Below are 19,167 nucleotides of genomic sequence, written 5' to 3' on the forward strand. Positions count from 1 at the left end.
AACCTGAGGTCCATTGAAGCACAGTTGCAGTTTGGGCAAAGAATGGTTTGAGAGCAGGATTTGGGGTGTTGGTTGATGAAAGACTCAATATGAGCTGACAATCTGTGCTTGCAGCCCAGAAGACCAACCATAGGTTGGATCAAGATCAGTGTGACCAGCAGGGTGAGGGAGGTGATTCTACCCTTCTGCACTGCTCTCATGAGACCCTACCTGAAGTACTGCATCGTTTTGGAGCTCATAGCACAAGAAGGACACGTTGGAGTTACTGAAGAGGGTCCAGAGGAGGGCCACAAAGATGATCAGAGGGCTGGAGCACATCCACTATGAGGACAGGCTGAGAGAGCTGGGGCTCTTCAGCCTGAGAACAGAAAGCTCTATGGGGGCTTTATAGCCCTTCCAGTACCTGAAGGGAGCTGACAGGAAAGCTGGGCTGGGACCTTTTAGAAGGGCAGGTAGTGATGGGACAAGGGGAAGTTTAAGCTGGAAGAGGGGAGATTTAGATTAAATATTAGAAAGAAATCCTTTGCTGTGAGGGCAGCGAGACATTGGAACAGTGATGTTGTGGATGCCCCTCCCTGGAGGTGTTCAAGGCCAGGCAGGATGGGGCTGTGAGCAACCCAGTTTCAATTGAAAAGCAGCACTTTGTCAACACGACGTGAGGGCCGATGGGCTTCTCTGGGCCCCTCCTTAGCAAATCCACCTCAGGGAGGCAGAGGGGAGATCCCAGGAGGAAAATTTCCCCATAAAGCAGAGCCCCGGCGACCGCCGGAGGGCAGCAGCACCGCGGGGAGGGAAGAGGATTTGGGGGGGTGGGAGAAGAAGGATAACGCTGCGAAATTTCTTTTCTGGCCAAGAAAAGTGCCGCTCCTGGAGCAGAGAAAGCCTTGGTCCCCGTGTTGTCTCCTTCCGAAGGTCCTGGCAGATGCAATGAGTCCTATGCACGCACAGCGGGTTGGGGTTGTGCGGATCTGTGCCTGCAGGCTGTGAGAGAAAAGCAGCACAGCCAGCAGAGAATCAGCTCCAAATCACTCAGCCCAGTCTGAATTTCGCTCCTTTCGTGATGTCGGGTTTGTACCCATCCTCCTGCACAGCCCCAGGGCTGTTCCAACAGGGATTTTCCCACCTGAAAGGCTGCTGAGAACCCCCACTTTCATTGCAATATGCATGTGCTCTGTTTCCCCTTAAATCCTCACTCAGCTCAGCCTCAGCAAATTTAAAATCCGCGCGGCCGAAAGGGTTAACGAGGGGAGGGAGTGAGCTAGATTTTGCAAGCAATTAAACCCAGCAGAAGAGCCTATGGGAACAAGCCTGTTACAGCGGGTCAGCAGCGCCCTGCACTTTGTGCCCAGGTTCGCTAAGTCCTTTTATGAGCCGAGAGGGGGAATAAGCACGAGGTGCTCCGGGGGCAGGACGGGAGGAGGCACCGACTCCAATTCGAGTGACGAAGCAGCGTAGCATAGCGTAGCTTCCTCCGGCCGGCCCGCTGTGTGTGGATGTGTGTCACACACACCCAGCGCATGATTCATCCCTTGGACGGCTCAAAACCATCTCAAAATCGCACGGCGGGGCCATCCCACACCCCTATAGCCGGGGTTCGGAGGAGGAGATGGAGGGACTCCGCGTCGCTTTCAGCATCCTGGTGCTCTGCGCTGCTGGCAGCTGGGGTAGGTGTGGGGCTGGAATGCTGGGTTTGCCCTGACGTTGCATGCAGTGCCTGGGTTGCACGCTGTCATCCCTAAACCCTGGGATTCTCTTCGTTCCCACACTGTCGGGAAAGTCGCTCAGAGGGGTAGTGGGCAGAGGGTGACCTCAGCACAGATCCCCATTTCTGAATTTTCCTAATTTTCGGGGCTCCTCGCTTTATTCTCACTTTGGGCAGAGTGATCTCAGCCCCTCTATCTATGCAGTGCTTGGCTGTGGTGCTCGTTTGTAGTGGGAGTATTGGGGTGGGCTCTGCCAGCAGGCAGTAATAGCAGTGAGCAGGGCCAGCAGTTGCCATATCCATCTCATGCTGAGGGTCAGCATTAATGTATCACACCCATTTATCTCCTGCTCTTTTGGTGCTGGTCTTTCAAAGCCTTGATTTCTGGCACCAGAACAAACACAGTTTGCTTTGTTCAGAACTTTCCATGCGTTGTGAAGGAGCAGCCCAGGGAAGGGAATGTCCTCCCCAGGTGCGTTCCTGAGCTCAAAGCTTCCAGAAAGCAAATCCTGCAGCCACAAAGGGGTGTTGTTCAGCTCCTGGTCTGTAAATCAGCCCTATTGTTTTAGAGACCCGACCCGAGGGGATTTGGGTCAGTGTTATTTTGGTTAAAGAATGCTGGATTCGGTGCGTTCCCAGGAACAGCCCGAGGCTGGGATGTGCTGAGCCAGCTGTATGGATGCGCTCATCCCTGGGAGAGTCTGAGTTTGTAGGGCTTCACTTTTGGGGCTGTGCATTTAACCCATCCCATAACCAGCCTGGGGCATCTCCTCTGCAGGAAGATGCTGGTAAATAAGGAAATATTCCAAGAAATGACATAGCCCTGGATGGAGTGAGCAGGAGAGGCCAAAAAAAGCTAAGCTCCCTATTGCTTAGTCAAGCAGAAAACCCAGGGATGATGTCAAAACAGCTTGTATCTTTACCAAGTTTTCTAAAGCATCCTTATCAAGATTTCTGCATATTAGCAGGGGGAAAAGCTGGCTCACACAGCACATGGGGTGTAGGCTGAGGTCTGAGTAATTTTTCCCAGCCAGGAAAGGGGGATGCTCAGCCACAGACATGGGTTGGGACATTCCAAGTGCATCACTTGGAGTGTGCTGTCTGAACACTCCTTGAACCCGACAGTGCTTCCCATACTGCTCATGTCAGCACCCCATGTTCCATGTGTTGGGATTTCTTTTTTTTTTATTTGAAGGCCTGAGTAATTAGGAGCAGCTCGTTATAGGAGGCCAGCTGTTTTTGTAGTAATGAAAATAAATAAATGCTGCTTTTGTGCTTTGGTTGGTTCGCTTTTGTGGCTGGAAAAGAGAAAAGAAAAAAAAAAAAAAAGAAAAAAAAAAACAAGACCTAAAGTGAATGGGAAAAAAAAATAAATCAGATGCACAGAGTTTATTAGTTTAGGCTTTGCTGGAATCTCGTTAACCTGCTCACAGTCAGACAGCACTGAGGGCTGAGAGCAGGCTATGCTCAGCCTTCAGCATCACCTGCTCTCCTCCAGCCCAGTTTTGTGCCCACAACACAACAGCATCTTTGCTCCTTGGTGCATCCCTCTCTGACCAGCCATGCAAACAAAGCTGTAGGTGACAAAATAGGGGTATTTCCCAAGGCAGGAGGTGAGGCTGGCCACAATCCCCTTCATGTTCACATGGTGATAAGGGCCCTGTGTTAAGCACTGCTGGCGCCCGGGGGATTTGGGCTCCTTCCAGTGGGTCAGAGCTGCATACAGTTGTGTGTTGAGAACACCAAGAATGGCTCAAAACAGTGCTGGAGGATGGGGAAAAGCCCTGCATCCTCAGACATGTACCCAATCTGTGGTCCTGTGTGCCAAAATCAGGCAGAAAATGGGATCCCCAGCATAGAGGGAGGGTCCTGGGCACCTCTCTTCCATTCCAAGCAAGGGGACACAGTGCTGCTCTGTGATGTTAGTGAGGCACAGGGCTCCCCTGCGTTTTGCAGTTCAAAAGCTGCTCCCAACTTTGGGCACACAGCCCCAAGGCTCCCAAAGAGGCTTTATCATTGTGATAAGCTGCAGCTGGGGATTTTGATGTATGCTGAGAGCTCCGGGTGTGGATACAACCCCAAAACTGAGGGAACATGAAATGCTACAGGGCCATGTGTCTAAGCATGGTGGCATTCTCTGTGTCCCAGCATTGGCCTGTGCCACCACGTTCATGCAGGAACATGCATCCACACTGCACAATACTCTGCATGCCAGAGGGCGCAGACAGCTGTAGCTGTAGCTGTGGCTCTACCCAAAGGCCAAACCTCACTGTTCTGCTGTTTCCTCTTTGTTTCACAATGTATTTCCTCCCACTTTTGCAGAAAAAATTGTGGCTGCAAAGGGAGGGCCCTGGGCAGGGAATAAGGGAGCATGGGGGGTTTGCAGCAACTCCACACCGGTACCAGGAGATCCCAGGACTGCAATGGGGGGCACACAGCATCCACAGGGCCCAGCTGCCCCAGGGATGCTGGGGACCACTGTGCCTCAAGAGGAAGGAAGAGCTGAAGGTGATGACTCTATGGCCACCTCCCCATCCCCCTCATTGCATCAGCTGTTGGAACCAGACAGCCATACAGTTCCCATCTCTGCCCTTCCTGCCCCAGTGGGTGCTGGTGGTTTTGGGGCCCCGTGAATGGATGTGATGTCCTCCAACTGAGGTGTGTGTCTCCCAACATCCTCACTGCCAGTTCCACTGGTGGAATCCCAGTTTTACCCAGAGCAGTATCACAAGCAGCTGTCAGCTTCATTTTGGACAGGAACCACTTCTCTCCCCAAGACTGGAGCAGGTGGGACAATTTGCTGCACTCAGAGCTCACCACAGCCCCAAAATGCCCACAGAGAGGCACCAGAGATGATGTCTCCCAGGGCTACAGTGTCAAGGGCACTGTAAGGAGCTGGCACTGGGGTGGCAGGTGGGAGATGTCAGCAGGATGGAGCCCAGCTGGTGCTGGGCTGGGGGAAGTGATTATTGAAGAAGTAAGGAGGGAAAAATTGGATTTGAGGGCTGGGAAGGGGATGAGGGTATGCAGGGTGGGAGGTGGAGCTTTGCTGGCTGAGCACACAGGGCTGGGTGATGGTGATGGTGATGGTGATGGTGGTCAGCAGGCAGTCACAGCTCTCTGTTTTGGTGTTCCAAGGGAGTAACATCTGTACTACCCGAGGGGTGAACTCCTGCAAGCAGTGCCTGGCTGTCAGCCCACTCTGTGCATGGTGCTCTGCAGAGGTGAGTGCTGGGGCTGGGCTTTGGGCTCTGGGATGGTGTGTTGCAGCCACATGCATTTCCATCTGTTCCCACTGTGTCTAAACACACCCCCTTGGTGGCATCTGGTAGTAACTATAGCATTGTGAGCCGTGGGGTTCAGTCTGGGTTCCTTCTTTGGTCTCCAAATCTGCCTCTTTCCTGGAGTGGAGCTCTGGGAAGTGCTGCTTTCTTCCATTGAAAACTCATTTTGTCTCAAACTATATGCTTGGAAAGTTGGTTTCCTTTTGGTTTGCTTCTTGAAAGCTCCTTGTGAAGTTCTGACTAAAAGGAATCTGATTCATGGAGAGGCTGGAAAGGGGATTTAGGAGAAGGAAAAATAATACTGATTAGAACTCAAGTTTGGGTTTAAATGTCTTTTAACCGTGGGAAAATGGGGGATGGGACGATGAGGTTCCTGTTTTAGGTTATGGAGTTAAAGGGGATGTGAGAGCAGAGCTGTGGCTCTGAAATCCACTGTCTGGGTGTGGGTGAGATGTGGGAAGACGTGCCACTATGCTCTCCAAAAATGCTGCCCTTAGGGTTGGTCTATCAGGGATGTAAGAGTGGAAGTTCCCAACAATTATTCATCTGGTGAGCTGCAGATAAAGGGGACTTAAGGCTGCAGGGCTCAGTGAGGCACTGTCGTAACAATGCACTCCTTGAGTGTTGCAAGAAAGCACTAAGAAAAGACTTGTCTTTGTCTTCTGCTTCTGCAAATGTGGAGTTCTCATCCACAAGTGGGGAGAAGACCAGGAATTTTATCTAAACTGTGGGATGATCCCCCAATTACTGCCCACCTGTAGGTCCCAGCAGATCCCATTGCACCTCCCAGCATCTTCCCATTGCAGGGTGCACAGAGATGCTCGTGCAGATGAGCCCCACCTGTCTCCTGCAAGGAGTGGCTGAATTTTGTGCCGTGATAAGGACTCAATCCTCCATCTGCTCCTTCCCAGCCTGGGCTGCTGGTGTGTTAATGCTGCACTGGGGGCTGCTATGCTTTTAGCTTTTAGTTGTGCTTTTTTTTTTTTTTTTTTTTTTTTCCCAGATCAGCAAAGGTTTCCAAAAAAGGCAATATTTCAGGCACTGTTTGGGGTTGTGCTCATGGACAGACGTGACAGGCGGTGAAGGAACATCCCACTGCCAGCAGCCGGGCTGTGCGAGCTGCTCACAGCTCTGCCTCCAACATCTGGAGAGCATTGTTTTAATTTAGCAAATGAGGGCTTTTTTTCTGAGGTTTTGTTTAATATCCCTGGGGTGGGGGGGGGGTCTCTGATCCCCGTCCCTATTTAAAGGGAGAGTGACCTTTCTTGTGCTCCTTCCTTTCCCACTCAAGGTTAACAATTACTCCTGCTCCATCCTGGCTTTGGACAAGAGGGGGATTTTGTTGCTGTTTCTTGCAATCACTGAGCACTGAAGTAGAGGACAGCTGACTTTTCTTTATTTTTCCAGAACCCTGACCACCCTTAGCAACTAATAGATGTGCCCACCCACTCACTTTCCCTTTTGGGAAAAGCCAGCTGAGCCTTAGAGCTCTGAAATCACTTTAGAGAATATCGTGGCAAATTTTCCAGGGTCTCACCCACCCAAAATGTCATCTGCTCCATTCCCCTCAGAGAGCAGGGGGAGGCAGTGCTGGGCCAGGGCTTGGCTTGGAGAAACTCTGGAAGCTTTTAGCTTACTCCGCAGAGATGTCTGTGCCTTGGGTCCTCCCACCAGCTCTCCTGCAGAGAATCTCTCCCTGTATGTGGTTGCCTATGAGATGAAAACAGAGATGCCCTGGGGATGTGCAACATGCTGCAGTGATGATGGTGTGGGATGGGGCTGGCTCTGACAGCACCATGCCTGGCCCTGTCCTTGCTTTTGGGGTATAGAGGTGGAGATTGGGGTGAACTCATTGGGTACCCAGTCCCAGAGAGAGCTTGTGGAGGTGGGGGACTGAAACCTTGGTCAGAAAATGACAGAGTGGGTGAGGGGTTGGAAGGGACCTCTGGAAGTCACACTGGTCCAGCTGCCCAGGAGGGGTGTAATTGGGGAGCATCTGCCAGGGTCTGTGGGGTGGTTTGTGATGGAGATGGGATTCCCTGCCCTGCAGCATCTCCTTCATGGGGAGCCCCTACTGGTGCCATCAGGGCTGTGCTGGTGGGTCTGAGCTGCCTCTGAGTCACTCCAACTGCAGTTCCTGCAAGTGCCAAGTCAACAACCTTTAGGAAAAGGAGAGGAATGTTGTTCTGGAGTGAAAGAGCTTCTGCATGGGTATCTCTCAGTAGGAATTACACCGCTGATCGTGGAAGGGGATGGGCATCACCAGAGAGCTCAGTCATAATTAAAAACCTTTCTGCCCATTCTGCCTCTCACCCTCATCTCTCTAGTGCTTTTCCAGCTCAGGAACATGTGTAATTACTGATGGGTTCTTTCCTGAGTCCAAAGTACCTGGGAAAGCTCTTGGTGGCTGTGGGGAGATAGGGCTCCAGAGGTCCAATGGCCTCGAGAGCTCTGTGCTCTGCAGTAGGAACCCATGGGGTGAGCTGGAGGGGTGCAAGGAGCTCATGTGGATGGACAACATGTCCTGTGCACCACAGCGTGCTGCGTGGGGAGGAGTGGGAGGCCACCAGGGAGGAACACGCCTGCTGATGTATTTTCTGGCTATTGCTCGGGCTGAGGGAGGAGAAAAAGGCAGGCAAAGGCCACTGCTGCCGGGGAGGGCCTCCTGATGCTGTTTGCACTTTTCCCCTTGTTTGCATAAAGCACACAAATCGGTTCCTGGGTTCAACCCACCTGGCTCTGGGGGAGCTGATACCCCAGGCAGGAGCTGCGGTGGTGCTGGGGGGAGCAGATCTGCTTCTCTCCCCTCCCAGGACTCTGAATAGAGAAAGCTCCGTGCTGTGGGAGGGAACTGGGAGAGCCCCGATGGGAGGAGGGCAGCAGCAGAGGAATTCTTCCCTTATTAGTCTTGATGGGAAATGTCACCCATCTCCGGGACTGCCCGGACCCCTCTGCATGCCCTGCGATAAGGATAGGAAGCTTTCTAGGAAATTCAGGGGGGGGTGGAGCCCTGCTGTGACTTCACACTTTCCGTTTCCTGCTTCTGACGGACCCTTGACTGCCTCTCCCACAGCCTGGTCGACTTTTTGCTCCTTCTCTCCTTATTTGGATCTCTTTTCCCTCTCACTGGGCTCCAGCAGGAAGCTGGGGAGCTGCTGATAAGCTGAACAGCTCTCAGATAGGAGCACTGGGCTCTCCTACAGCAGAGCAAACTCTCTCACAGCAAAATTCCGACGATTGCATTGAACTCTGGGGAGAAGTTGGGTCATCTTTTCACAGCGTTTAGAAAAGATAACAATAAAAAACCCCAAAAGATGCTCAGTTGCCCATGAATTTGCTCTACTTCACCCTGTTTGTGCACACAGCCACCTCATTAGAGCAATTTCCCTCTTAGCTTAGCCAAAACCCAAATACGAGGCTCCAGCTTCTGGATCTCAGCAGGGGTTTGGCTCGGAGGAGTTGTCCATCTCTCCTGACCATGTCCTGTCCCACAGGTGGTGGCACAGTCATCCCCACGTTGCGACCTGCTCACCAACCTCCTGCAGAACGGCTGTGCAGTGGACTTCATCGAGTTCCCCAGGAGCAGTGTAACAGTCCTGGAGGAGCGGCCGCTCAGTGATAAGGGCTCAGGGGGGTCCACCACCACCCAAATGAGCCCCCAGAGGATCCAGCTAAACCTGCGGCCAGGTAAGAGCCTGTAAGATACTGTGGGAATAACCCAGAGAGGTAAAGTCATGGATGAACCATCACCACAGCTTTCCAGATGAGGTTGTCTCACAACCATTGAGGGCAATGCCAGACTGGGGCTGTCACAAATCCCCCAGCAGTGTCCCCAGTTGGGCAGTCTGGTGTCTGAGTCTCTTGTCTCAATCCTGCAGGACCCCAGGGGTAGAATGGGATGAGGCTTCAACATCTTATGGGCTTGTTTTATGAAGCCATTTAAACCTTAGCTACTGATTTCTTGGTGCCATAAAGCTGATACCGAACTTTCACATCAGACCTATATATAGGGGCTTTGATGAAATATATGTTCATGTTTTACTCCCCCTATTTGACATCCCCTTTGGTGTCACCCATCTGGGGTTTGGGGGAAGTGGAGAAAAATGGTGGCTTTGCTGTGGCTGTGCTCTTCAGCACACATAACCCAGCCCTGCCCTTATTATCTATCCACTCACGGATGTCCTAGCAGGAGCAAATTTTGGATCTGTGAGCTCATTCAAGCCCCAGGATCAGCTGTTAGTGGATGATAGCACATCTTTAGTGTTGGCCAAGGAGGGGTCCTGAAGTGAGTGACTGCAGCTCTGATGTGTCCTTCTCCCCACCCAATGTGGATGTGTAGCTGCTGAGTGGCTGTTGCTGTCTTTAGGTCTAAAGGCATTTACATGAGATAATGTGCTGTGCTAGGGAGAAACAGTCTTCAGCTTGAGAGTGAAGATCAAATGCTGAAGGTTATAACTAGGGCACATCCCACGAGCTCAGTCCTCATGGTTTTAGCTCAGTGAGGAAGAACAGATGTTCTGTGGGGACAAAGTTGGGACTTCTGCCTGCGTGGAGGTACAGACAGGTTGGGGCTGGGGTTCTTTGGGCTCTCCTTGATTTTGAAAACACCTTTTCCATTCTGAAGATCAAAATCTCAGATGTGCAGATTGAGAAGGAAACATGAAAACAACAATTAGAATTGATTAAAGCTTTTTTCTTGACATGAGAGGTGGTTTGAGAGGGCAGCAGCTGCGTCCCAGCTTACATTTCAAAGAAGTGCTTTCGAAGAACAAGAAATAAGCTTTGTTGCTTCTAAAAAGCAGAAAGAAAAGGTCAACCCTGAGTGCTTCACTGTTTTTATTTTTATTTTTCAAAGTGTAGAAGTCATTGAAGCTGAACTGTTCCCCAGAAGGTTCTGTGTAAGGACGTTTTTGTTTCGATGGGAAATGTTTCATCAAAAACCTTGTTAGCAGGAGCTGGGAGGAACCAAGGGGAGCAGGAAGGAACAGAAATGGAGGAGAACCCAGGAGATTCTTGGGGGCCCCAGGAGCTCAGAGGGTCTTGAAGCAGCCACAGAGTCCCCTGGTTGTCCCCACAGGTCTGTCTGCCCACATGTAGGGTGTTTCACTCCATCCACCATGTGTTGGCCACGCTTATCACAGAACAATCAGGGGACTCGGCTCTGAGCAGGAGGATCTTCTCAGGCTTTAGTAATGGGAGGCCTGGAGAACAGGAGCTGTGGGGCACTGTCCTTCTCAAGGGGTGTGCAGCATGCCTCATGTACAAGCACCCTGCCCTGAGTTATTTACTCTTTTGTGTGCCCAGCTGTGATGTTCTCCTCCCAACCAGCTTTGGGCCATCTTCCTTGGGCTGCTGGGAGACAATCTCTTACTCCTCTGCCCTGTCCCATTACAGATGACTCCCAAATATTCCGTGTCCAAGTGCGCCAAGTAGAAGATTATCCCGTGGACATCTACTACCTGATGGATCTGTCCAACTCCATGAAGGATGATCTGAGGAACATCCAGAACCTGGGTACCAAGCTGGCCAGTGAGATGCGCAAGCTCACCAGCAACCTTCGCATCGGCTTTGGGGCCTTTGTGGACAAGCCCATTTCACCCTACATGTACATCTCTCCTCCAGAAGCCATCAGGAACCCTTGTTATGAGTAAGTCTAAGGGAGATCTGTAAGGATGGGGCAGCACTGAACTGCATTTGCACACCCATGGAAATGGATTCCAGCAGGGTGTTTGGTTTCGGGACCAGACAACATTTTCATTGAGGATCTAAGAAAATTTCTCCTGAAACTCCCAGCAGGACAGAGGCTAGGAGATGACCTGAGTCCAGCTTCACTATAACGTGACAGATTTTTACAGGGTCCTTCACCAACTGTGCCCTCAGGCTCCCAGGGTAGTCAGTTGGATCCCTCCATCACATCCAGAGGAGGATCACAGGATGTGAATTGACTGCAGGGTGGAGTTGGGAGCTGGAAGCACCCACGAGACTCGTGTCCTGATAACGTTTTTCCCACAGGATCGGGGAAACGTGCTTGCCCATGTTTGGATACAAACATGTCCTGTCGCTCACAGACGAGGTGATGCGCTTCAACGAGGAGGTGAAGAAGCAGAGCGTCTCAAGGAACAGGGATGCACCTGAGGGTGGCTTCGATGCCATCATCCAGGCCACCGTGTGTGATGTAAGGGTTAAAGAGGCCTGGCTGGGGCTGGAGAGGGTCATTAGGCTCGGCCTAGGGCTTGGCACAGTACACCCACTGTACCACAAGCAGCTAGGCTGAGATCTAGACAGGGTGAACGTTCAACATTCGAGGGGATTTCTAGGTCCTCAGCCAAGAAGAGGGAAAAGGAGAGCTTTTATGGGGTCCTGGGAGGTGAGAGGAGCAGAACAGGTGCTCTGGGGACTGGTATGTTGATCCTATGTCAGCCTTGCAGTAACCACCCAGAAGGACGTCTTCTTTGCCTGCACCTTGATTTTGCTGGAGATGGAGATATGTCCCTCAATTGTTAGCCACCATGATAACCACTCTAGCAAATCAAAGCTTGTCTTTCACCTTCCCAAGCTATGACCTGAGGTGGCAGCGAGGGCAGCAACGAGGTGCTGATGTAGGGCACTCACTGCTGCACCACTAGAAACTGCCTTTGGCTGCAGGAGAAAATTGGCTGGAGGAACGACGCGTCCCACCTGCTTGTCTTCACCACGGATGCCAAGACGCACATCGCATTGGATGGCAGGCTGGCTGGTATCGTGCAGCCCAACGATGCCCGGTGCCACATTGACAAGGATAACTTCTACTCAGCTTCTACCACGCTGGTAAATCCCAACCCAAGAGTGAGGCTGGGGGACCCAAATCTCCTTTGGTGATGAGAGGGGTGGTCCATCTGTGCTTGGAGAGCTTGATGGAGTGGCTGGGATTGCATGTTCTCAGGTCTCTTCCTTTCTCCAGGACTATCCCTCTCTGGGCCTGATGACAGAGAAGCTCTCACAGAAGAACATCAATTTGATCTTTGCTGTGACGGATACGGTTGTTGGTCTCTACCAGGTAATGGCTGCCATGCAGAAACCTGCATGGGGGGCTGCTGGGGTCCTGAGGAGGACGCTTTGCAGCTGGCCACAGATGGCTGGGCACAGCCTGGTTGTTCTCCATTCTCAAAGCAACCTGGAGGCACAAAGCATGTGCATGGGAATGGGTTGATCCAGCTGTGTTCACCTGTCATGAGCAGACCATTTTTCTTATGCTGTTTCTCCAGAACTACAGTGAGCTGATCCCAGGCACAACTGTGGGCACGTTGTCCAGAGATTCCAGCAATGTCTTGCAGCTCATTGTGGACGCCTATGGGGTGAGTGTGCAGTGCCACTACATCCCAATCCCACGGGCAGCAAGATGTAGGGCCTTCATCTTGAAAGTGCAGTCACCCTTACAGGGCACAGACCTTGCGCCATGTTACTCAAAGGAGAGCTGTGCACCATGACAATCCCAAAGAAGCTCTCTTCCTCCCCACGTAAACACTGCAAGCAGCCCACATGCTCTTAGCATCTCCCTAAGCCCTGGGCCAACTGTGAGCATTTGCCTCCACCCATACGCGTGGGGACTGTGGGGATGGGAGACCACCCCTGTCCCTTCCCATCCTCTAAAGCATTCCCAGTGGGAAATGGCATGGGCTACTTCTGGGAATTCTTGGAGCACTTGGCTCCCTTCTTGCATGCATAGGAACGGTGAGGAGGCTGCTGTGGGTGAGCCTCTGTCCAGCTGTCTTCTACATCATTCCTCTCTGCTCTTCCAGAAAATCCGCTCCAAGGTGGAGCTGGAGGTGCGCGACCTTCCTGAAGAGCTGTCCCTGTCCTTCAATGCCACCTGCCTCAACAACGAGGTCATCGCTGGGCTCAAGTCCTGCATGGGGCTCAAGATTGGGGACACGGTAAGACTCCTATCTTGAGAGTGCTTTTCTCTCTCTACACAGTGGTGCACAGAGCTCACCTGATGCTGCACCTGCACTGTCTGCTCCCCTCCCACCTTCTGGGGGCACAAGTCCTTCCAGGGCAAACTGTGATCTCTGCTTACTAGAGAGAAGGTCCAGCTGGGTGAGAGCAAGGGGGAAAAATGCTTATATGAGTCCACTGGGTGCAGAATCAGTGGTGTTTCTGGACACTTATGGACTGATTTTTGCCTAGATACTGTAGTAGGTTAGTGTCCTGCTTGATGCCAGGACAGCTTTGAGAAGCCATAAAGGACTTAGTCAGTTCCATTTCTGGGCTGGCTGAGCTTAGGCATGGAGTAGGCTGCAATGGGAACCACAGCACTACAATTGTTGGTACCCAATGGGTGTACCAACACCTGGACACACCTTTCTGTCCCCAGGTGAGCTTCAGCATCGAGGCCAAGGTACGAGGCTGCCCACAGGAGCGTCAGAAATCCTTCACCATCAAACCCGTGGGCTTCAAGGACAGCCTGACCGTGGTGGTGAACTTCGACTGCAACTGTTCCTGCGAGAGCCAGGCCGAGGCCAACAGCTCCTTCTGCAGCAAAGGCAATGGCAGCCTGGAGTGCGGGGTGTGCCGCTGCAACCCGGGGCGTCTGGGCTCACACTGTGAGTGCTCGGAGGAAGAGTACAACCCTTCACAGCAGGACAACTGCAGCCCTCAGCCAGGACAGCCCCTCTGCAGCCAGCGTGGAGAGTGCATCTGTGGGCAGTGTGTGTGTCACAGCAGTGACTTTGGCAAGGTGACGGGCAAGTACTGTGAGTGCGATGACTTCTCCTGCGTCCGCTTCAAGGGTCAGATGTGTTCAGGTGAGTGTTGTGCTCAGGGGTGTGGGTTGTGCTGGAGAGGTGTTTTTGCTGCCCAGCGGCATGAAGAAGAGAAATGCTAGATTCTTGGGGGCTTGTCACATATGTTGTCCCCGCTGTTGGCTTTCCTAGTCCTGAATCAGCTCTGGGTGCAAAGCAGTGACTGCTGTTTTGGCATCCTGTGCCCCAAAGTCTTGGCAAGGGGATGGGCTCAGGAGGATACAAGCAGACTTTATCCTTGGAGCCCCATCAGGGTGGCTGGGGGCATGAAGAGAAGTGGTTTTGCAGTGCCAGCCCCTGCTTGAATCCCACCAGCCCTTCTGGGTCAGAGGTGTTCCTTCGCAGGAAAGATCACCAGGGTGGAAAGGGAGAGGGTGGGGAGAAGCATTGGGATGTGACATCCCTCCTGCTGCCACCCATGGTGCAGCATATTTGCACAGCATTACCCATATCAGGCACAGAGGGCAAAAGGATGCTGATCGAGAGGGGCGAGCTGTTAATTAACCCTATCTGTTGTTTCCCAGCTCTGTGCCCGAGCCCTTCACCCATTTCGACCAACCCTGGCTGTGTGCCCAGGGCTGGGGAGGAAATGAGACGGGGGAAAGGTGGCCAAGCCCTCCCCAGAGGCACTACCCACAAACCCTGTTCTTGGCAGCCAGTGCCCTGTCTGACCCCACTGCCATCCGTCACATCACATTTCACCATATCTCCCCAGCCCTCCCCCACATTTCCATGCACTGTCACACAGCGCAGCACTATTTTCCTGTGACTCAGTTCCTCGTTAGCAGGGTTACACATTTATTTCTCATGCCAATGCCCCCGAGGCCATGTGAAGGGATGGTGCACAGCCCTCCCCAGCTGAGAGTAGAGTGAGCTGAGAGCACTCTGTGCTCAGGATGGGTCGGCGCGTGCCGGCTCTGTGGCATTTCCACCTCTTGCTGTGTCTGGTGCTGGAGTCAAAAATCGAACCACAATCCAAATAGCTGCGGGCTCTGGCAGGATTCGAGGACGTCTGTCTGTCTGTCTGTCTGACCGAGCCAGGCGAGCATGCGGAGTTGGCTGGACTTTTCCCAGCAGTCAGTTTCCCATGTATAGTGCAGGGCTGGGAAATGACAGCAGGGGTTGACCAGATGTCCTGATTGAATCCCAAAAGCTTGGGTAGCTCAGATGTAGCTGGAGATGCTCAATCAGCTCCTGTGGCATCTCAGCATGAGATTTGGCTGTTTTCTCATTTTGGTGGGATAAGAGGAGCACTGGGGACACAGCAAAGTGATGGCAGCAGCAGTGTCCCATCCTAGGGATGGTGGAATGAAAATGTTCTGGGTGGTTGCTCCACTTTCCTGCACCATGCACCAAGTGCAGGAGCATCCCATGGGGGTGATCCCCAGCAGGGATCTATAGGGATCCATTTTGAGGGTCCTGACGTCCTCGTGGCTGTTTCCAGGGCATGGGAAGTGCAGCTGTGGGGACTGCCTGTGTGACTCAGACTGGACTGGTGACTACTGCAACTGCACCACACGCACTGATACGTGTATGTCCAGCAATGGGCTGGTGTGCAGCGGCCACGGCACCTGCATCTGTGGCAAGTGTGACTGCACCCAGCCTGGCTCCTATGGGAACACCTGCGAGAAGTGTCCCACGTGCCCAGATGCCTGCACCATCAAAAAGTGAGTTGGGTTGGAAAGCTGGGATGGTTCCATCAGGCTTTATGCCTGCAGCGTGGTCATCACCTCCCCCCCCCCCCCCGCTCCTTTGGGTTGGGGTTACAGAGCAAAGGGTGGGAGGATGCTCTGCCTTGAGGATGTTTGATGCAGCTCATAGTATTTCTCCCCTCTTCTTCAGGGAATGCGTGGAGTGCAAGAAGTATGAGCGGGGCACACTGGTGGAGCAGCAGTCCTGTAGCCGCGTGTGCCGTGATGAGATTGAGACAGTGCAGGAGCTGGGTAAGAGCTGGGATGGAGCACAGTGCACAGGTTTCTGCCTAAAGCATGGGTATTTGAGGCTGTGTGCACCTTCCGTGTGTGCCCCCACCGTGAGGGCTCTGACAGCTGCTCATCCCTTTCCCCCCCCAGGTGACAGGGGCAAGGATGCTGTGAACTGCACCTACAAGGATGAGAATGACTGTGTGGTGCGCTTCCAGTACTACGAGGACTCCAGTGGCAAATCTGTCCTCTATGTCATAGAGGAGCCAGGTAGGGCCTGGCTAGAGCTCTAATTGCAAGTCACTGTGGGGGGTCTGCACTAACCTGGGGGTTTTGTACCTCCCAGCCAGGCTCTGGCATGAGTAACAGTGCTGCTTTGTTCCCCGCTCTGTGCACCCGGGCTGTGATTGCCTGCCTCTGTCTCACGTTTCCCCACACTGCTAGGTTGTTTCACCCCCCTGCTGAGCTGCCAAGGACAAGCTCAGCCCTCCCGTTCTCAATTCTGGCTCCAGGGGTCTCATTTTCTTGAGACTGAGCCAGCTCCAGTCAGCCATTCAGGAATAATGCTGTGATTGCACCCATGGTTAGGGATATGACACTCCTTGCGTGGAGCAAAGCTTCCAGCATCCTTTGAGGTTGCTTTCAGCTTGTGCAGGGTGCTGTGTGACTGCAGTCTTCAAACCCAAAGGTTCTGAAAGGAATCCCAGGTCAACAACAACCCATCCCCTCCCCAGCCCCAGCACAGCAGGTATAGGCAGCTTGCGGGGGGAACAGTGTGAATGCTCAAAGTTAGAGGTTGTAAATGGTGGAGAATCGAGCATTCAAGAGACCAGAGGAGCCCCTGTAGACCACAAAACCATGCCCTTCTATCCCACCAGAGTGCCCGAAGGGGCCAGACATCCTGGTGGTGCTGCTCTCAGTGACGGGTGCCATCCTGCTCATCGGCCTGGCTGCCCTGCTCATCTGGAAACTCCTCATCACCATCCACGACCGCCGGGAGTTCGCCCGCTTCGAAGAGGAGAAGGCCAGGGCCAAGTGGGACACGGTAAGGGTCAGAGGGATGGGTGCATGAGGACATGAGTTCTTCATCCTCTGAGCTGAGTGAATCCAGACCCAGTGCTCCCAGCATAAGAGCCCAGCCTGTGATCCCTCCTGGCCATGGTCCTTGTGGAACAGCTCATCTATGAAGCATGGCATGGTGGCACAGCAGGACCTGAAGTGGCACCAGCTGTCTGGACACCTACTGATCCCAGGGGCACTTGGCATAGGACACAGCAGATGTCCCAGCTGCTTTTCCCAGTGTATCTCGAGTGCTTTCCTCCAGCATGAGTCTCTTACTCACTGCCCACACCAGTGTTCCACCTCATGAGCAGATGGAACATTGCTGCCACGGGATGCTGGAAGGGCTGAGGCACCCACAGTATGAGGAAGGGGGCTGGAATGTGTCAGTGTGTCCCTCCCCAGAGGGAAGGGATGGAGGGGGGGGGTCCTTCCTGGGGCTCTTGCTGCCTTTACTCCACAACAGCTTTCTCCTGTTCTCCCCATACAGCCTCATGGGAAGCTGTTAAACTGCAGTACATTATACCTCCAAAGCTCTGCCCTCTGCATCCAACACCCAACGGTGCCCCAGTTTCCCCAAATGCAGCAAACACCAATGCCAACCACAAAGTGATGCTGTTTGTTTCTTTTCCAGGGCAACAACCCATTATACAAAGAGGCAACCTCAACCTTCACCAACATCACGTACCGTGGGAACATGTAGGATGCTGCACCCGGCTGCGGGATCAGCCCAGGACTGTGGGATCTCCTGGAATCCAGTTTACAGAAAAGCTTGTGTGTGTGTCTGCGTGTAATTTAACAACCCTTTGGCTGTCTTCAGCCCCGCTGTCCGTCACCTCACTGTACTGCAGGGATGTGCTTCCATAGCAAACCTCTCGTCCTTACCTCGGTGGGCCAGCGGCCCCTCCATACACTGAACGTGGTGACATGGGACAATTCTGCCTTGGAGAGACTGTGGAACTGCAAGGTGCTCATTTGGCCATGGGGATTTGGGTAGAACCCAAGGCTGTGAGCTGTGTTCTCCTGCATGGCCTGTGCTGGAGCAACACGATGAACAGCTGCAGCCCCCGTGTTGCCTTGTGGGCTGAGGACACTCGAGCAAACCGGACCACCCCCACCTTTCTGACATTGCTGTGGTCTGGGACAGTGCTAAGCAATGTCTGAGTTCTGTGTGACCTCCTCCTTCCCTCTCTGTGCCACCAGCAGCCACTTTCATGTAGCACCAGCTGTGCTGGTCCCAGTGTCTCCCACCACCATCCCCCTTCACATATGGATGTGTTGTATCCCTTGAGCCTGGCTCTCTGGGCAACAACCTCCCAGCCTTTCTCTGTGTGTTTGAGCTGTGTCACGGTACTGTGCTTGGTTTTCTGTGTGGCTCAGGGTCCAGAAGAGCTGGCAGGGGTCAGGTTGTATCCTGCTGCCTTCAATTGTGTATCTCCCATGGTTTTGTCCCCTGTGGAAAAAAATATCCTGGTGACAGAGATGGGTCAGCTGCTGTGGTGCCTGCCCCATGCAGGTCCTGATGGCTCTGTTCCCGTTGGTTCTACCAAAAAGCAATGGAGATCCTGTGCCCCATGCCCACCTCTAGTGCCCAAGATTGTCCTGCAGGTGGTGGCTGTGTCCCCTGCCTGTTCCCAGCAGAGTGGGAACGGGCAGCATAAAGGATGGTGCTGAGTGGCAGCTGGGGCTGAGCCCTTGGGTGGGAAGAGATTCGCTGCTCCTGTGGGCACTTCCCAGGGCACCAAATAAAAAACCTCAAACACTCAATGGTGTCAGCATCCAGTGCTTGCCCAAGCCAGCATGGCTCAGTCTGGGGGAAGCAGATGGATGGATGTGTGGCGCTCTCCCTCTCTTTAGGAGGTTTTTTGGGTCACAGGGCAGCCCCAACCCTACTGCAGCCTGGAGCTCTCCTGGCAGTTTCCACTCTTCACTGCAAGGCAAGCAACTCCCATACTTCTGCAGGTCTCTGAAAGTCCTTCGGTGCTGGAAAAGCCTCCGAAGGAGAGAAGCTGGGCTGAGACTTCTGCAGGATCGCCGTGGGGGGCAGATGGGGTGAAATTCTGTTGGTTGGGAGGGGTGTGCTGCCTGGGCACCCACTCATCATTACTTGGCAAAGGGCTGCAGGGACACCTGGTGGCACCTTCCAAAATAGCATTTTAGGAGTAGAGGAGATGCTGAAAACATACACTGTTTGAAGAGTGCACAGTTGGACTTGTGAGGATACTGGGGTATCCAGACAGTGAGTCCTGTAGGGTCATTTCAGTGGGCAGCCCCCAGCTGGAGCAGAAGGGTGAGTTTGGTTCTGACAGCTCCCCTTTGCCATGTGGGATATGGGATGCCCACACTTCACACAGTGGGGTCAAGGGGAGGCTCTGGGGCAGCACTCAATGTCCCCAGCTGTGCTGGGTGGGGATCAGGGC

The 19,167-nt window shown here is 53.1% G+C and overlaps 1 protein-coding gene across 1 annotated transcript; it reads left to right on the forward strand.

Annotated features, from left to right (window-relative positions):
* The first annotated feature begins 1,340 nt into the window (after positions 1-1,340).
* On the forward strand, positions 1,341-18,835 carry ITGB3 (integrin subunit beta 3). The gene is made up of 15 exons (XM_090125148.1): positions 1,341-1,664; positions 4,841-4,926; positions 8,481-8,673; positions 10,381-10,633; positions 10,999-11,161; positions 11,632-11,793; positions 11,927-12,022; positions 12,231-12,320; positions 12,765-12,899; positions 13,340-13,769; positions 15,211-15,433; positions 15,609-15,709; positions 15,839-15,958; positions 16,567-16,733; positions 17,382-18,835. The coding sequence occupies exons 1-15, from the start codon at positions 1,607-1,609 to the stop codon at positions 17,448-17,450; spliced, it is 2,346 nt and encodes a 781-aa protein (XP_089981274.1). The 5' UTR covers positions 1,341-1,606; the 3' UTR covers positions 17,451-18,835.
* The last annotated feature ends 332 nt before the right edge of the window (positions 18,836-19,167 follow it).

Source organism: Phasianus colchicus, chromosome 26, assembly GCF_987193195.1.
Source record: "Phasianus colchicus chromosome 26, bPhaCol1.hap1.1, whole genome shotgun sequence".
NCBI classification, from domain to species: Eukaryota; Metazoa; Chordata; class Aves; order Galliformes; family Phasianidae; genus Phasianus; species Phasianus colchicus.